This window comes from Stegostoma tigrinum, chromosome 31, assembly GCF_030684315.1.
Source record: "Stegostoma tigrinum isolate sSteTig4 chromosome 31, sSteTig4.hap1, whole genome shotgun sequence".
Classification (NCBI taxonomy): Eukaryota; Metazoa; Chordata; class Chondrichthyes; order Orectolobiformes; family Stegostomatidae; genus Stegostoma; species Stegostoma tigrinum.
Genome location: NC_081384.1, coordinates 15,810,804 through 15,831,011, shown reverse-complemented (window position 1 = coordinate 15,831,011; position 20,208 = coordinate 15,810,804). Strand labels below are relative to the sequence as shown.

The 20,208-nt window shown below is 41.1% G+C and overlaps 1 protein-coding gene across 1 annotated transcript in view; it reads right to left on the bottom strand.

The window, feature by feature from the left end:
- The window catches only part of rnd2 (Rho family GTPase 2), a 64,692-nt gene extending 45,101 nt beyond the window's left edge, over positions 1-19,591 (bottom strand). Inside the window, exons 1-2 of the mRNA XM_048560227.2 lie at positions 19,143-19,591; positions 18,478-18,565 (exon numbers count right to left, since the gene is read on the bottom strand). Coding sequence (XP_048416184.1) covers positions 18,478-18,565; positions 19,143-19,283 — 229 coding nt within the window. The 5' untranslated portion in view covers positions 19,284-19,591. The remainder of the gene's footprint in view (positions 1-18,477; positions 18,566-19,142) is intronic.
- Positions 19,592-20,208: the final 617 nt, after the last annotated feature.

Here is a 20,208-nt window from a genome sequence, read left to right as displayed (position 1 = left end):
TCGACCCGGGTTCAATTTCACCATTGGCCAAGTGTCTGTGTGGAGTGTGCACATTCTCCCGGTGTCTGTGCAGGTTTCCTCCAGGTGTTCCAGTTTCCTTCCACAGTCCAACAATGTGCAGGTCAGGTGGATTGGCCATGTTAAATTGCCCAGAGAGTGTTCAGGGATTTGTAGATTAGGTGGGTTACAGGGGTATGTGTCTGAGTGGGATGTCCTGAGGTTCAGAGTGGACTTGTTGGGCCAAAGGGCCTCTTTCCACACTGTAGGGATTCTATGATTCTACATGGTGGAAGAAATAGTCTTCAATTGTTCACATCTCAGTTTATTCTATGTTCTATTTCTCTGATGCTGTATCATATTCATTTTTTATTTCTGTTGTATTCACAGAATGTGACTGTTCAAATTGAGTTGTGTCTAATGTAGTCACACGACTATGTCTGACATCTGTAATTGTCTTTGATTGTCTTCAACCACTGCTTAATATATGGGAATCTTCATTTATGATTAGCTGCATTCATTTGCACTCGCTGATTCTTACTTCTCAGTGTGACACTTTTCTTAAAGACAGACATGTTTTTGTCTCCACAAAGCCTGCACAGGTCTCCTGATGCACATGGGTGGAGATCCTTTAGGATAGCCTCTCTGTAGCTGGGCAGTGTCTCTCCACTCTCTGGATTGTTGTGTCCTCACTGATTTATAGAGGTCAATCTATAAATCTTGTTTCACTCACATCCCCTTTAGTTCACACAGAAATTGCACATCCAATATAACGTAGTATATTTATGTTATTTAATTAACTAGCTCCATTTGAACAGTTGTTCTCCAAAACGGCCATTCAATCATTCTACATTTCTAGCCCACTTTATCACATTTGTGCTCAGATGGTGTATTTGAAGGGAAATACCTTCAATGCATTTGCCATACAAATGCTTAGCACTTCATTCTCTTTGAACAAATGCAAGTGTAAAATTAAGCATATCCAGGAATTCAGCAATCTGACTGAAATCATTGAAGGTTTGAGCAGAGAGAAAAGCAAAGATGACAACCCCAGATTTAAACCCATCTTTGTGCCCTTCCGAACTAAAGAAACTGTGAGCATGTAGCAGCTCACAAGTCACAAATTCACTGAACAGGTACCCATCATCATATTTCTACTTAATTAAAAAATAACAAATGAGATTGTCTGAAGAAAAAGCATCTTGCTGTGCTTCATTACGATTTCTTTATTGATTTTTAATGTCTGTGAGCTTGAGGAAACAGAATCAATCAATCCTGCTTTCAAGAGGAGGAAAGGCAATTTTAAATATTTTTACAACATCCTAGAAACTGCATGAATTTTCTAATGTTCCAAACACCTCAGTAACCTGGGGGTGGGGGGGAGAACCAAAATTTTGAAGCCTTCTCCACTTGGTATCAAAAGTACATTTCTTATTGTTAGCTCACTGAAGGAGACTGAATGGCTGTGTCAGTGAAGTTATTAAACCATGGATGATGACTTCAGTACAATACTGCACTGAGGTTTTCACTTTTCACAGGTCGCACTATATATAGACAGAATTGGTTGCAGCATTATCTAATTCATTCTCATGGTACTCTGGAAAATTAGAACATTCTAACCCTCCAGAACAGCATTTTTTTTTCGATAAAATGTATGTGGCTCAGTGATACTTTAGGATAATAAACCGCTGACTGAACTCGGCTAGAAAACTTAAAGCATCATTGATAGAGGAAATAGAAGTTGCTTCCCTCAGAAAATTTATTTTCATGTTTCCAGTGTTACATGGTTCACAGAATACAGCTCTTCTGTTTTTGTCCAAATGTTATAACCACCAATAGTTGCAGCATATGTTCATTTGAGGATAATAGGTAGTCCATCTCAGGTGGTAAATGTTATTAGGGTCTCAACTGATGTTACAACAGGACAAGTTACATACCAAACTGAAAATCTAGACTCTATTATTTAATGAGTTGTCTTTTTTCTGAACACAAGCATGCCATGCTGTGGATTTAGTTTTAACAATAAAACAGAAGGCTTATTATGCAAAAGAAAAAAGACAATAAAATAGACAATAAAACAGAAGGCTTATTATGCAAAAGAAAAAAGACAATAAAATAGACAAACCAAGCTATTTTTACATAACAATTTGAAACATTTTTTAAAAATGTCATAAAATAAAATACCATACATCCTATCACTTTACAGGACTGAAGTATCTGAGAGAGTGAGATACCAACGTGTAGAGCTGGATAAACACAGCAGGCCAAGCAGCATCAGAGGAGCAGGAAGGCTGACGTTTTGGGCCTAGATCCTTCTTCAGAAATTGGGGGGGGCGGGTTCTCAAATAAATAGGGAGAGAGGGGGAGGCGGATAGAGGAGAAGATAGGTGATGAGGAGACAGACAGGTCAAACAGGCGGGGATGGAGCCAGTAAAGGTGAGTGTAGGTGGGGAGGTAGGGAGGAGAAGTGTCAGTCCAGGAAGGATGGACAGGTCAAGGGGCCGGGATGAGGGTAATAGGTAGGAGATGGGGGTGGAGCTTGAGGTGGGAGGAAGGACAGGTTAGGGAGGCGGGGACGAGCTGGGCTGGTTTTGGGATGCAGTGGGGGAAGGGGAGATTTTGAAACTTGTGGAATCCACATTGATGCCTTTGGGCTGCAGGGTTCCCAAGCAGAATATGAGCTGCTGTTCCTGCAAACTTCGGGTAGCATCGGTGTGGCGCTGCAGGAGGCCCAGGATGGACATGTCATCTGAGGAATGGGAGGGAGAGTTGAAATGGTTCATGACTGGGAGGTGCAGTTGTTTATTGCAAACCAAGCATAGGTGTTCTGCAAAGCGATCCCCAAGCCTCTGCTTGGTTTCACCGATGTAGAGGAGGCAACAACAGGAACACCAGATGCAGTATACCATATTAGCAGATGTGCAGGTGAACATCTGCTTGATGTGGAAAGTCTTCTTGGGGCCTGGGATGGGGGTGAAGTGTAGGGGCAGGTGTAGCACTTCCTGTGGTTGCAGGAAAAAGTGCTGGGTGTGGTGGGGTTGGAGGAGAGTGTGGAGCAGACAAGGGAGTCATGGAGACAGTAGTCCCTCCAGATCGCACTAAACAACTGCACTTCCCAGTCGCGAACCATTTCAACTCTCCCTCCCATTCCACAGACGACATGTCCATCCTGGGCCTCCTGCAGTGCCACAACGATGCTACCCGAAGTTTGCAGGAACAGCAGCTCATATTCTGCTTGGGAATCCTGCAGCCCAATGGTATCAATGTGGATTTCACTAGCTTCAAAACCTTCTACCCACTTCTGCATCCTAAAACCAGCCTAGCTCATCCCCGCCTCCCTAACCTGTCCTTCCTCCCAACTTAAGCCCAACACCCTACATCCTACCTACTAAACTCATCCTGCCCCCTTGACCTGTTCATCCTCCCTGAACTGACCTATCTCCTCCCTACCTACACTCACCTTTACTGGCTCCATCCCTGCCTGTTTGACCTGTCTGTCGCCTCATCACCTATCATCTTCCCCTCTATCCATCTTCTATCCGCCTCTCCCTATTTATTTCAGAACACCCTTCCCCTCCCCCATTTCTGGGGCCCAAAACGTCAGCCTTTCTGCTCCTCTGATGCTGCTTGGCCTGCTGTGTTCATCCAGCTCCACACTCTGTTATCTCATTCTGTAGCATCTACAGTTCCTACTATCTCAGAGAGTTCCTGGTCTATCACATTCTTTGCTTTGACTCAATTGTTTCTTTCAATTCCCAGTCTTGGGAGCTTGATGATTTTTCTTCCTTGATTAAACACACAACTGAGCTTAAACTTTCTTAGCTTCAAATAACTCATTCCAGTTTCTCATTAAGCATTTCTGGTCTGGAAATTTCAAACTAAAACTCTTGCACTGAGATAACCAGTTCCGTAACTTACAAAAAAAATCATTTTTCTCTTGAACAAACTATCCTTACATCTAACATTGCCTTAGTCTTCTGGGAACTAAAATCAAAAGCTTTCTAATCTATGAGTTCTCTCAACCCTGTTTAAAAAAAAATCACTTTCTGATTCTACGAAAGAAATTCAAAAAGCATGCTAATGCTTTTCAATGTCCACTCTCTTCGAGCATAAAATTCACTCAAGACCAACATATTCCCATTATCACTCCAGGAACTGCTTTGTCATACATTTTGGTTTAAAAATCATGGCTCCAGTAAGTCTAACACATTGATTATTACTCCCCATACATACAGTCCAAGGCCTACAACACACACCAGCCCCCAAATATACACATCAGTCCAACCACATTCCCAAACTAAACTAGTTCCATCTGCCTGCGTTCGGCTCATATCCCTCTAAACCCTTCCTATTTATGTACATATCCAAATGTCTTTTAAATGTTGTAAATGTACTTGCATCCACCACATCCTCTGGCAGTTCAATCCACACACCAACCATCCCCTGGGTAAGAAAGTTGCTCTTTTAAATCTTTCTCCTCTCACCTTAAAAATATGCCTCCTGGTTTGAACTCTCTCACCTTAGGAAAAATGTGCTATTCACCTTATCTGTTCCCCTCATGATTTTAAAAGCTTCTAGAAGATCACCCCTCAACCTTCTATGTTTCAGTGAAAAAGGTCACGGTCTATTCAGGTCATTTGTATAAGTCAAGCCCTCCATTCCTGGCAACGCTCTGGTAAATCTTTTCTGAACCCTCTCCAGTTTAGTAATATCCTCCCTATAACAGGGCAACTAAAACTGTGCACTGTACTCCAGAAAAGGCCCCAGCAACGTCCTCTACAACCCAACATGATGTTCCAACTCCTCTATGCAATGGTCTGTTCTGTTCAAAATAATTTTGCTCTGGAAAGGTAAGGAGAAGACTACCGAGATGATTCATGAGCTGGTCATTTCAACAGTCCACCCCCACCCATCGCTCTATCATTATCAACAGAGGGTCTCATAGCTCAATAAGTTCCCAATCAGTTATTGTGTTAATAAGATGACATTATCGTTCAAGACCTCTTCATGCCAATGGCTGCAGATTCAACAGGCAATGATGGACAGTAATCAAACCAAATACATTTTAACAGGGGTTGCCAAACACTGAGTGGAAACTAACATGGGGATCGAGGGGGTAGGATTTTGAGGTTGCAAGCTCGAATCTCAGAGTATATAAAGAATGTAATACTTGGAAATTAGCATACTGGTTGTACTGGAGCAGTGTTCTGAGACCAGTAAGACAGGTCGGACCAGTATGCGTCACTGGCAAGTTATTTTTTTCTTCTTCTGGGATGACAGCCATGAAAAGTTCAGACTGAGCTTTGACAGCTGCAAGTGCAGTTTACAGGCATGAAAGCATTAATGCTGGGCGGGATGCACTATAATGATGTCACAGAGACTTGGTGACAGTAAAGAAGGAGCTTGTAGGAGACAGATACAAGAGCATTGTGCTTATAGCAGCCTCTGTGGTAATGTGGGTAATTAGTTGCTGCAGTGCAACAAACTGCATATCGCTAACTCACTATAATTCTTCTTGTTAGACCAGGCAGTTGGATATCCTAGTCCATACTACATCACTTGCGGTTGAAGGAAACCCTACAAACAGCGAGAGCTCTTTAAATGTCTATTAGTGTGGCCCAAATATCTACACTGGGGGTCTGATTTTCTGCTGCAATTAAATCTATAAGAAAAGGCAGATGCTCACTTTCTTTCTCAGGATGAACTCTTGTAACCTGCCCCCTCCCAATCTGGGTCGTCAGTCAGACACATACACTTCTATAATTAAAGACAAAGAGTCTAGAAGGATGTGAAGGCATTGCACAGAGTGATGAAATGGTTCTGGGGGTAAGATACTTCAGTGAACCAATAGATTGCCAAAACTAGTATCCTTCTCTTTAGCAAAGGAAATTTTGAGAGGAGGTTTGACAGACTTGTTAGAAAAATGAAAGTAGTGGATATATAAAGGTAGAAATTTCATTCCCGTTGCTGGAAGTGGTCAGGAACCAGAGGAAGCTGCTTTAAAGAAAGCCAAAGAATGAAGGGTGATAGCAGAAACATCTTTACTAATGAAAAACAGCAAGTGGTTAGGATCTCGTATTCATTGCCCAAGGGTGTGATATAGAGGCAGTTTCAGTTGTGGCTTTCAAAAAAGGATAGAGTAATTATCTAAATTGCAAAAAAGTTTACAGGGCTACATGGAAATGTTGCAGAAGTAGGATTTGGAGAATAGCTCATGAAGAGAGCCAGCACAAACACATTGAGGCCAAATGGCCTCATCGGCATTCTAACCAGTCTGTTTTCACATAATTCTAGCACCTGGCCTTTGGATTACTAATCCAGGAAGATAACGTAATGACAGTACCCAATGATATGTAACATGATATTTGACATTGAGCAGGAAACAATGTCAATTTTCACACGGGTGTTTGGCAGTAATTGAATGGTTTACGCTAAACTGAAAATGACGGATTCATTTGGTCCATTGATATAATCCTGAAGTAGATATCCACACTACTAATTGCCTCTCATTCCAATACATACAAATTAGAACAGTCACTGCAAATTTACAAACTCTACATGACTTGAATGAGGACTACTGCTGCACATTTTCTCTTCATGTGACTAGAACTCAAGTGTAAGGAGGGACAGCTTGTTTAAAAAAAGATTGTTGTCAGAATCAATTCAGTACTTTACTTTTGAAGTAAACTTTGGTGATGAAAGGATGCAGAGTAAAAATGTGAAGTCGATGGTGATAGCAAATCAGATTGAAGCTCTCACCATTTCTTTAAATCACAAAAACCATGGAAAATATTAGAAAGCAGACACCAGTGATATGTACTGTTTGTTCTACAGTTTGGAAGATAACAGTGGGAAGACAATGATAAAGCAATCTAATGCAATAAGTGTTCCAGAAGTATTTCAGTCACTTCTGTATTAACTCATCAAAAGACTAGTTGTTCTTTGAAGGGATTCTAACTATTTTTGTGTATATCTTCCACTACTTATATGGATTTTTATTTTTCTTAGCACCTTCGAAGTTACAAAGCTTCACTTGTAGATTTGTGTAATAGGATGATGGAGCTTTTTGTTAAAGTTCAATTAAGGGCAAACTTAGCCATGGTTCCACTCACTGGAGAGAAGTGACTGGTGGTGACTTAACCGGAGTGTCAAAATGCTTCAGGTGAGGTGAAAGATTGGGAAGGCAAGTCCTTCACGGTAACCTCAGCCAGTATAGAAAGTGAACCCACACTGTTAGCATCACCTGTCACTGCAAATCTGCCATCCAGCCAACTGGGCTAACCGAAACTCCGTGGTTTAGATAGCAAAAATTTATGGGGAATACATTAAAATTTATCCCATCTGCTTTACTGCATCTCACATTCACAACAATAGAAGCACTCTTCAGTTTATAATTTGAACATAATATTTTACAAATCAAAACAGGATTCAACTGATGCAAAAGTAGTTTTTAAACAGCAAGAAAGAGAATGGACAATTTTCAAGTTGTTGTTCATTTCATATAAGAGAGCTTTAAGCTTTAATTTGATTTGGTTTGTGATATAATCTTTTTCAGTTACCTTGCTGGGGAGTAGCGCTTAATAACCGCGTAGGCTGGAGTAATGAATGGAGCCAAGCTAAGCACACTTCACTGCAGCTGTGCCTTCCTGCCCACCTGCAGCTCACACCCCAGTTCTCAGGCAGCACATTACACAGTGACAGATGCATTAGACTTCTTGGTGTATCTATCATTGCAGCTGATCCAAAAACAGGGTGGAAAGAGTTGGGGGCTCTCTGGATTAGGGGGAATGAATTCCCTCATTATGTTCACATTTTTAATTCTTTTTAATAGAAACACAGCCTAAAGCTCCCAGGAATGAAACTATGTGCAATGTCCTAAAGTGAAACAAAATTTATTGGAATAATTCAGTTTTAATGCTCACGTTTCTTTTGATTGTAAGACATATTAGCAAAGTGATTTTTGTAATAAAGCAATATGTTCACAGCACACTGGGGCCTCCCTTTTGGACATGCAGCCGTCACAAAACAAGGAGTCATGCAGAGGAACAGAGAATGAGACTGTGCAGGATTGAGTGCATTTAAATTCAAGCAAACCAAGAAGTCCTACAAATCGCACGGCCGAGCAGTCAACAGTCAGCACCTGAAAAGGCACAGCAGATCCCACTCCGAACGTTAAACCAATATTCCTCTGTTTTGCTAACAGATCAACTTGTGGTGCATTTGCACCATTTTGATTGAGCATCTGAAATAGGAGCAGAACTAGGACATTCAAAACAGCCCCACCATTCAAGAAGATCATGGCTGATCTGTTGGGTTTTGGATTCCACATTCCACATCTACCCCCTGATAATCTTTGATGCCTTTGCCCGGCAAGAATCTACCTCTGCCTTAAAAATATTCAATGAACCCACCCCTTCTGCCTCAGAAGGCAGAGAAATCCAATGTTGCAGAATCCTCAGGAAAAAAAAAACACTTCTCATCTTTACCTAAAATGGCAATCCCTAATGTGAAAACAGTGACCCCTTGTTCTGCACTGATCCAGAAAAGGAAACATCCTTTGCATATCCACTCCATTCAAAATCTTATACACTTCAATTATCCCTCACTCCTCTAAACTCCAAAGGAAAAATGCCTAGGCTGGCCAACTTTTCCTCCTAAGACATCCAGCTGACTCATTCCAGATAGCAATCCAGTAAACCTCCTCTGGAACTGCCTCCAATGCATTTACAATCGTCTTTAAATAAGACAAAAACTACACATGGTATTTGAGATGTAGTCTCACCAGTGTCTCATGTAACTGAAACATGAGATTTTTTTTGTGTGTTAAAATCTTGCAGATTTACAGCATTTGTTGTTTCTATATTTATGATTTGTATTTTAATTTGGACCTACTTTTGGATTACATAGTAAAAGTAAGGTAAAATTTTGAATGTCCCTTATCTTTTACCAACATCCATGGTTACAATGAAAATTGGACTGGCACATGTGTAGCTTTCTAATATGCATGTCCCCACTTGAATTACCCTTGTATATGGAAATAAGCCTCCTGATTACTGAGCAAATTGCTGCTGTAAATACATTCATGAAAGTTACATCTGGTTGGCACTTTTAGCAATATTAACCCCACCCCAAATACAATATTATGACATGTGAAAATGTGAAAACAGCTACTGGCCACATTAATGGCCAAACACTTAACATAATTTGCATCATTGACTGGCATGGGTGAGGTGCCAGAAGACTGCGGGTCGGTTAATGTGGTCCCATTATTTAAGAAAGGCTGTAAGGAATAGCCATGGATCTACAGACCTGTGAACCTTATGTAAGTGGTGGGTAAGCTGTTGAAGGGGATTCTGAGGGTCAGGATTAACATGCATTTGAAAAGGCAAGGATAAATTAGGGATAGTCAGCATGGCTTTGTGCATGGCAAATCATGTCTCACAACTTGATTGTGTTTTTTTGAAGAGGTGATGAAAAAGATTGATGAAGGCAGAGCAGTAGACATTGTCCAAACGGACTTCAACAAAAGCTTCCACATGATGAACTGGTTAGTAAAGTTTGATCACGTGGGATCCAAGGGACCTAAACAATTGGTTTCAAAATTGGCTTGAAGGTAGGGAGCAGAGGGTCACTTCTTGCACTGGAAGCCTGTGATCTGCGGTGTGTCATAAAGATCAGTGCTGGATCCAGTGCTTTTCATTATTTATACAAATGATTTGGACGTGAATACAGGAAGTAAGGTTAATAAGTTTGTAGATGGCACCAAAATAGGTGGTGTAGTGGACAGTGAAGAAGATTATCTCAGAGTGCAATGAGTGGCAGATGGAATTTAATTTAGGTAAATGAGGTGTTGCATTTTGATAGGGCAAATCAGGGCAGGACTTACAGAGTTAATGGTAAGGCCCTGGGGAATGTTGCCAAAAAAAAAATCTAGGAGTGCAGGTGCATAGTTTATTGAAAGCGGAGTCACAGGTAGACAGGGTGAAGGTGACACTTGCCCCCAATTGGTCAGGCGTAGGCATTGGGATGTCATGTCACAGCTGTATAGGAATTGGTTAAGCCACTTTGTCAATACTGAATACAATTCCAGTCTCTCTACTGCAGGGAGGATCTTGTTAAACTCGAGAGGGTGCAGACAATATTTACAAGGATGTTGCCAGGGTTGGAGGGTTTGAGCTAGAGGGAGAGAGAGAGAGACTGAATAGGCTGTGGCTATTTTCCCTGGAACATCGGAGGCTGTGGAGTGACCTTATAGAAGTTTATAAAATCATGAGGGGCATGGATAGGATACATAGGCAAGGTCTTTTATCTCGGGTGGAAGATGCCAAAACTAGAGCGCATAGGCGTAAGGTGAGAGGCGAAAATTTAAAAAGGATCTAAGGGGTAACATTTTCAATCAGAGAGTGGTGCCTGTATGGAACAAGCTGCTGCCAGAGAACGTAGTGGGGGTTGGTACAATTGCAACATTTAAAAGAAATCTGGATGGGTATACGAATAGGAAAGGGCTCAGGGCCAAATGCTGACAAACGGGACAAGCTCAGATTGCAATATCTGGTCAGTGCACACATATTGAACCGAAATGTCTGTTTCCTGTGGTATATAGCTCTACACGTTCATGCTCAATCTGCACAAGTCAATCATTCACTAAAGTATGAGGTAGAGGAGTGTTATACAACAATGTTAAGCATCCATCTGCTGACAGTCATTTCAACAGTGAATCACAGGAATTCTTGATCCATTGCCTTCTATCTGACAGAGACACTATGGGATTGGACAGCTACACTGAATGCCCAGAGGACTTCCAAGCCCATTTGAAAGTAATGAGGTCAGTGGAAACTTCATTGGTCCAACTTAAATCATGATAGTGGTGGTATTGTCGAAGTGACATTTCCTGTTTGGGTCAGAGCTTGGAGGGGTATTGCTGTTTAAACTGACATTAGTGCCATTGGCCTGTGCCATTGGACTATGATTTATTAAAAGACAAAACAATCTTTGTGCAGTAAATGAAGTATTGATTTGTGCATGGGGCAAACAGCCTCTACAGCTTTGCTGTGCAGTAATAATCCAGTTATTGTTCTCAGATTTAGTCCATCTTTGTTAATCTGCATTCTTGTTCATTGATCAGTTAATAGACTTGGCTAATTAAGAGGCCAAAGCCTAGGTCTGTCAACTGACCTCAACAAGAGGTGGCCGCATGGTGGGATCAAGGGGCTACGACCTTTGTAAGTATTCAAGCTGGCAGGCTGCTTTCATGCTGAATCCATGATAAATCTATCCTGAGAACACACTGTTCACACTCAGTTTTAGGCTGCCCTTCAGGTGAAAATTTCAATCAAATGAATAAGTCCTCAAATAAATTGCAACAGAGGTAGTAATAATACAAATCTGTGGTTATGGGCTTGCAACGTTTGATTGAACAGCCAGCTCAGAACACGTGTTTGGGATCATGAGGGAGTTAATTTAGTTCATTAACGGGGGGGGGGGGGAAACAAACAGACTATGTCTTGGCAAGACTGGGCAATGGAATAGCACCTCGACACAAATTGAACATCCACCTATGTTCCAAAGATAATAGAGGCAAAGCAGCACCTTTACATCAGGACAAAATGTTTCCTTTGGCCCCACAAGAATCTTCTATATAATGACCTGAGCATCACCTAATTAAACTCAGCTGCAATTCAGGACCAAGGTCAGGCTTGTCACATGTTTAAAAACAAAAGGCCGCAAAATTAAAGGTACAAGTAATACTGAAATTTTACCATTTCCTTCGATTGTAAGCCATTGTCAGGATACACTAGCAAGTGTGCTAAACCCATGGGTAGAGGGCACAGTGTGGTATGTTTGCACAGGAGGGTGAAGCCCATCAGATACAATTTCCCTGTCCCAGCGAAATCCCAAAAACTCAGGCGCTATCCCAAACAGGAAAACCAGGGGAGGAGAAGGGTTATAGTAATTGGCAAGCCACACATTCGCAGACTTGGAAGCTTGTTGATGATCCATTCTCTGGTTGTATGGGCTGGTGCATCCCACACAAGAATAAGGAAGGAAATAAATAGTTTCCTGACTGGAACATTGAAGTGACGAATCTACCACAAGTGTTTTTTTAATGTGTGCAAAATGATGTGCTAAAATGTCTGAATACTGAAATAATTTTGTTTGATATTTTGGGGATAATTTTTCTTTCTCCACTTTCCTTTTTCCTGTAAACAATGGGTTCTGCTGAAATTTCGTTCTACTGTTCAATAGTTGTTGTCTGGTATTTTGTTCAAGTGTATTCTTTATGCAGGAGGTAACAGTGAAAGTGTTCACAAGCTATTCAATTTGACAACAGCATAACAGATTCTGATTTCAGCGTCCCTAACATCCATACCATTTCTAGTAAGATTATTGCATTGTGATTAGGAGAAAGTGTCCAAATTCCTTCTAACTCAGGCATACTAATGTCAACTGCGATGCACCTGGTTTGATTCTATCTAACGCCAGTTAACTGCACAACCCCAAAAATCAAACTTTTGACTTATTAAACTCGTGGATTTTATGCTGCAAAATGATCCAGTGTTTGACTAACATCAGCTCTTTAGTCAACAGGACCTTTCAGTTTTATGCTAAAAGGTATTTGAACTTGACGTTAAAAGTTTAAGAATAAAATTGTAAAGATTTTATCATATATGGGAATATTTAAAGTTCAGACCGCCTATAAAAGCTACTAAACTCAAAGTTCATTGTCCACTTTCAAAACCTTTTCAGGTTTAACAGCAAAACGTTCAAATAAGCTACAATATGATTTTAGGTTTTTGAAAAAAAAGTGATTTCATCTAAATGACAATGCAGTTAGGAGAAATGCAACCAAAAAGAGTGGTGTTCAATAGTTTGTTCAGTCAATGAATTTTCTGTCATCACTGGGTGCCTATGGCTCTGGGAACCAGCAAGAGGTCAGAATTAAGCCCTAGGCTATTCATGTACCAAATCTCATCAACATTCCTCAAGCACTCTTGCTGAAGACAGCAGGAAATTTGTTACCAGAAACCATCGGTTCCCACACTATGTAGTCTTGAGCAAGTGGAATAAGGGCCTATCCCAATATAGTCCACTCATTTACAGAAAGAGGAAAACACATTCAATTATATTCCCATTTTACAAAAGCACAACTCACTCCCACTTTCGTGCAGATTCTCTTTGAACTTTGAATCAGTACCGGTTTTAGTTTAACTTGTTTGTTTGGCTTTTCAAAAATAAAATCCCTAAAATGTAAAATTACGTTGATTCACTGTACGTAATGATGCAAGAAGTAGTTATGCAGGAATGTGTAACACAAAAAGCCATAAAGAATAAAAGACATTGGGCAATTTATAACAATAATTGTATTTAAATCATAATGAATGGTATGTAACAAAGCATAAGACAGCAAGTATGCACTGTATTCATTCTACTTAGTGCAAAACCTTTGGTTGTCAAATGTTTTTGTCACAATCTTCCACAACATAAAAAGTGCAATAAAAGCAGAAGATGCTTAAAATTTGCAGAAACTCCTTCAGCAGTTGAAAAGGAAATCACACATCACAATATAGATAGGGATCCTCAGTCAAACTATTCTGTTGTTTTTCCTTTCAATGTCTGGTACTTTCTGCTTCAGTTTCTGATTTTAGAAAAGTTTTAGGTAATGAAACTATATCCTACATTGAAATGAAAAACTAGGATTGTTTGATTTTGATTACTTTTCCTTAAAATGCTGACTGCATTATTATTTCAGTGATTAACATTTTAAAAAGCAAAGTGTTAAAACTTAGTGATACATCACTGCTAAGTGATACTAAAATCTTATGCCAGGCTATAATTGGTTTAACTGAAGGCTACTATTGTAAAAAGAGGAAGCAGAGTCCCTTTATAAATCTATTACGTTTAATTGGAACCTTTATTTATAAATCAATTACAAATGCCCTAACGTGCCCTGATAAATATGCCTGGATAACATAGTATTTCCCCTCTTAGGGTCTAACAGATTTTATGGTCACTGAATCCAAGTAAATCAATACAAATCCTCGCAGTTCATATTTCCTGAAAATAAAATCCTCAGAGACAGAGAAGCAAAACATGGAAAGTGCAGCCTTCCCTTTCACCGCAATACGTATCAGGCACTTTAAACATGAAAGATGATCTACCCGGCAAAAGCAATGCTTTCAAGCTCCTTTTAGGCTATTGATTCAGGAATTTGGCTTTGGAAAGGCTCATTGTAGGTTCAGACAATACTCCACATGGGAAAGAGGACTGAAAGGAACAGTAGGGAGCTGCTAGACTGGAAGAGATCTCTGCTGGGTCCTAACTCCTGTTCGACAACACTGATTGCAAGTCTCTTTTAGAAAGGAGATGCTCTCTATAGCAGCCACTGAAGGTGAAAAGCAATCATTAGATCACACCAGATAAAAACAGCGACTACCCTTATTATAAAATTATGATATTTATAAGAGGAGGTACTGTAATCTGTAACATTTTCACTCTAGGAATCAGCTAGTATATTGACTCTGTCACCAACAAGCATAAAACAATGATTTCTCAATTAAATTCAGAAAAATTGTTCTTTAAGTAATTCGACAGACTAAGGTGAAGGATCAATGCCCACACTTCAAGGTTAAAAACATTAGAAAAGACAAGTTATGTCAAAAATCAATAAATCTTAAATAGGCTATGCCAAAATTGAGAACTCACAGAGAGATATAGTAGGAACTGCAAATGCTGGAGAATCTGAGATAACAAGGTGTAGAGCTGGATGAACACAGCAGGCCAAGCAGCATCAGAGGGGCAGGAAAGCTGACGTTTTGGGCATAGACCCTTCTTCAGAAATGGGGGAGGAGAAGGAGATGCTGAAATATATAGGGAGAGAGTGGGATACAGATAGAAGATGAATAGAGGAGAAGATAGGTGGCGAGGAGAGAGATCCACTGAGGTTTTTCCCCGGAGGGAGGAGAGTAACTTCTGTCCCGGAAGAAGTTATTAGTTGGGAATGAATGAACCCTAGATTCTCTTCCAGTGCCACATTTTTCATTTCACTCCAGTGTGGGGATCTGCAGCTATAGGTTCTCACCCCAATGCAGCTTGCTCCTATTTTAATAATTCGGTATAATACAGTGACTGATGTGGTTTGGCTCATTAGGGTAATAATCACTGAGAAAAAAGCCTCAGTGTAAAAGAATGAAATGAACAACAACATTTTATGAATAAATATGGATTTTCCATTTCTTTCATTTTACCTTCATATTTAAAGAAAATTGAGAAAGTTTAACAATGCAAATGATTTAATTTTACCCATGTGGCTATCTGATCAACCAATCAGATGACTTTCACTTATTCACCTGAAGAAAAGTTCATTTGTTTAGACATCAAATTGACACCTAAAATGTGCACTTTATAATCAAATCAAACTTTCCATGTACCTCAACAAAGGTGGGGGTGGGGGGGGGCTGTGGGGAAGAAAGGTACTAAGTTAATGTAGTTCACAGCTCAGATTGTGCCTTTAAAAGAGACACTGAACAACAGAAACTAGACAGTGAACAGTCCTCTCCAACGCCTGCAATAATATGAGTTTACAAAATATAACAGAACAGCTTTTCTGTAGTTTAATGGATAGATGTTACTCGTAAAGCTCATACAGAACCCTAATTTGTCAAGTGTAAAACAAAAGCAGACTTTGACAATAATATCTCCTGAATCTGTCTTTGCCTCAACTCATCTCCTGCTGAAACTCAGTCATACTTTTGTTACTTCTAGATTTGACTATTGCAGCGCTCTTCCGGCCAGCAGCTCACATCTTCCACCTGAATGAAACTTGTGGCTACCTACAACCCTACTGCCCATTTCCCCAATGCACCAAGTCCCATTCCCCAGCCACTTTTCTCACTCTGACCCTTGACTAGTTTGGTAAAGCATCAACTTTAAATTTTTGATCCTCACCTGCATATTCTACATTGGTCTTTCACCTCTCTCTCTCTAACCTAGTCCTGCCCTACAACATTCTGAGATCCTGCAATCCTTTAATTCTGGCTACTTTTGTATTCATTGCATTTGTGGCTGCGCCTGTAGGTGCTTAGGCCTCAAGCCCCAGAATTTCCTCATTAGGCTTTACCAGCTCTCTGAACATCTGCCTGTATTTCCTCCTATCCTCGCTCCTGAGGGTTGAGCTATGAGCCATTGGTCCACATTTTGTGACCAAAGAGGTGCGACGGTTTTTCATTACCTTTTGCAAGATGTTTGCCCAGGAAGCTCTCCTGCACTTACTGCCTACCAACAGGTGGATCAGAAACATTGACAGGCTGGGAATCAACCCATTTGACCATAATTTGAACACAAGTTCTAAAGTTTGTTCCAAACTCAGGTAGGGATATTAGGACTGCACCTCCCTTCTTAAGCTCATCTTTAAAACCAATTACTGACCAAGTCTTGGACTATATATCCTCACATCTCTTTAGGCAGCTCAGTGTCATCCAATATTTCTATTACCAGCCTTTGGAAATTCTCTGACATTACGGTTGCTTTATAAATGTACATTATTGCGTTGCAGATTCGAACTGAAATCATAGCAGCCAGGCTTCTGTGGAAGGGTCATCAGACCCGAAATGTTAACATTAATTTCTCTTCACAGATACTACTAGATCTGCTGAGCTCTTCCAGAAACTCCTGTTTTTGTTTCCGATTTACAACAATCGCAGTTCTTTCGGTTTTTAATAACAGCCGGATTTAGTATTATAAAGGAGGCAATACCCAAATAATACCGACCCGTCAGATTTAACTAACTTCTCCTGCCGTGCCTACCACGACCGTGCAAGGCAACTTTTGAACAGGCAATAAGTGAAACACAGGCGTCAGAAGACAGTCTTTTAAAACCCCACAGGTACAGTTTGAAATGCTTCCATAAATGTTGCTAGATTAACGTTCAGAAGTCTAATCCTCATAGAGAGGGCATATCTCACTCATTCTCCTCCTAGGTACGATTTGGCCAGAGAACAGGGGCTCCTCACAGTCACTCGAACGCCTCCAAGCGACCAGTTTCAGAGCTGCAAGAAAGAAAGACCTGGGAGGTCCACGGAAGTAAGTGATGGATTGCACCGCTGTAGTTAACATTGGTAAGCAGCAGTGTTGAACACATATCTAAAATCCTTGCAGTCATCCGGACCTTAACGGTGTGTGTCGCTGACTTTCTTTTTGTACGTTTTCATGGAAAATGTACTCAGCTTGTCAAGTCGGGAGGACGAAAGCTGCGTGTTGCAGCAACGTCACGCACTGAAATGGACTTTACAGTCAAGGCTTGAAAGAGCAGGTTTTCATTAAGGCTGTCCAAGCACACCCACCCACCCCCTCCGTTTAAAATTAGTTTCACAGCTTTACAGGATCCCTACAGCGTCGAGGTAGGTCATTCAGCCCATCGAGTCCAAAAAGGGGCTAGGCTCTAAACGTCAGCTTTCCTGCTCTTGTGATGCTGCGTTCATTCAGCTCTACACCTTGTTATCTCAGCATCCCGCCCAGACCCACCTCCTCTACCCTATCCCTGTAACCCTTCATTTCCCATGGCTAACCCACCTAGCCTGCACGTCCCTGGACACTGTGGGGCAATTTACCACGGCCGCTCCACCTAGCCTGCACATCTTTGGACTGTTGGGGAGGGGGGGTGGGGAAATCAGCGCACCCGGAGGAAACAGACAGAATGTGCAAACTCCACACAGACAGTCGCCCGAGGGTGGAATCGAACCCGATGCTGTGAGGCAGCAGTGCCAACCGCTGTGGCACAGTGCCGCCCCAGTTTCTCTCAGATCATCAAGACAGAAAGGCCAGCCCCAATACTGTCAAACTTGTCCAGTGTTTTGTTTGTTTTCAAAAAAAAACCATGGTTAGAAAGGTCAATGGTTTCAGGGTTGCGTACTGATTGTCAAACACGCTTTTTGTAAAAAAAAACCCGCAGCGACTGTGGGGCGTAACAGCCCAACTAGGACGCACTGTCAGGGAACTGAAACAGCACCAAATGCAAAAGCCCTGAAGTTTTTATTTGTCTAAATGAGTTAAGCATTCCTGTTGCCAGTCGTCCGCCTGCTACGTGCTGCGCTTATCGGCGCTGCCACTTTGAACATCAATCTGCTCGGGCGCCTGGTCAATGCAAAGTCACAAATCAAATTTAACCAAGTGTTAGGAACACGTTTTCATCCTGAAGGCGACCAGGCTAGCGCTTCTTCTGTGGCGGGGCTGGCGGGGGGTGGAGAAGGAGGATTAACTCTCCTTGAGATCACCAAGAGGAAAACAGATTGCAGCAAACGATGCTGCCGTTCTCCCCTGACACCACCACCTCCCCCCCAGCACGGCTGTTAGAATCTGCACACAGTCCCCGCTTGGACGGTCCAGGTGTAACACCAGCTTGGTGCAATGGCGCACAGTTCTCCTCTTATTTTCGAGTCATCCCTGAAGCCAGTAGCGGTCCTTGGTTTAAACGGAACAACTCACCTGAAGTGTCCCACATGTTCAACTCGATTCTTTGCTTGTCAATTTCAAAACTCGCCGTGTAGTTCTCAAACACAGTAGGAACATAATTCTAGAATTAAAGATGCAAAAAGTGACATTAAAGACCTGAATTCATAAATGCTTTAAGGAAAATAAAGGGAGACATTTTAAAAAAAAATGAAGTGATATTTAACGATCGGGCTCAATTTGATTCAATCTTTCATGAAGTTAATTGCATAACTTGTTCGTGTTTTTAAAGCTTAGTGTTCCTAAACTGAAAGATCAACCGAAACCACACAAACAGAAGGAAATATCTTAATCCAGAAAATCAGTATAATCGGTCTACTTTTCCCAGTTTCGCCACCGAAGCAGAATTGGTTTGTATAAATTCTCCTAACGTCAGTATTTTTAAGAAACATCTGCCAGATTTTGCACATAATGCTGTAATATGTTATTTTGAGGCAATCGATTTCATAACTACACATTTGAGAAAAAAAAACTTAACCGCAACCACTCTTATTTTCAATGCATTTCTTTCCAGGAAAATGTAAACATCTTAATGTAACACATCGGTGCGGTATGAGTTACTCAATACAGCGGATGGTTTATTCCGATTTTAGACTGCTTTGTGGGGGAAAAAAATCCTAAAGAAGAAAAATCAAAATTACCTCGGGATAACAATCCTTAGCAAATACATGTAATAAAGTAGTTTTTCCACACTGTGCATCCCCAACTACGACAATCTTGCAACGAGCGATTTGATTCTCCATGCTCTGATCTCGGTCCTGATGCCTAGTCGCTTCTTTCATTGACGGTAGCCCTCAATTGGTCATCCAGAGTGCGAGGAGACAGCTCGCTCTCTTCACTGTACTTTTAGCTCCTTGAATCCGACTGTCTTGCTGTCTGAGAGCTCCTGGAATATGAGCCGAGAGCTCTTCATTGAACATAGAGTCGCCAATCAGTGCAATAGTCCCGGAGATATGCAAATAGAGGCGGTAACAGGGAGGGGCCAGCACTTGGAAAATAATTCAATTAGAATGAGTGGATTAAATCAAATTGAATCAAGCCTCCCATTTAACACAAAAGTGTGAACGACACCCTGTATAGTACCAATTCTGAAAAGAGTTGTTTTAGGTACGTGGCACCTTAAAAAGAAAACATGGGCTGGAGTTTACCAGAATGGAATAGGAAGATAGTTGTTTCTAATTGAGGTGACAGCTGAAGAAGTTTTTGAAGAAGTTGGGCATTCAGAACATACGGCATGTGTGGAATGAAGATAAATGAAATCAATTGACAATCCTCCTGTCTATAAACACACAAAGAATTTTGGGGATACAAATTGCAATGATTGAACACCAACATGCAGTGCCACAGAGTGGTGAAGTGTGGGATTGCCTCTCAGTGCAGCTCAGCAAACTAGTCTTCTTTCTTCGGATCTGGGGGCATCGCTGACCAAGCCACCTTCTTGCCCATAATTGCCATGAGAAAGGACTGCTGAGTCTCATTCTCAAAGCTGCTGTTGTCTATGTCCAATAGATACACCTACATAGTTGTTAAAGTAGGACATTCCAGGCCCCCATCCAGTAACAATAAGGAGCAGCAATTTTGTACCAAGTCGGGGTGTTTGTTACTTGGAAGTAAGCTTGTAGGCAATTGTTTTCCTATACACCCTCTGTTCTTGTTTCTTCAATCGATAGAGATTGCAGATTTGGGATGTACTGTCAACGAAGCTTT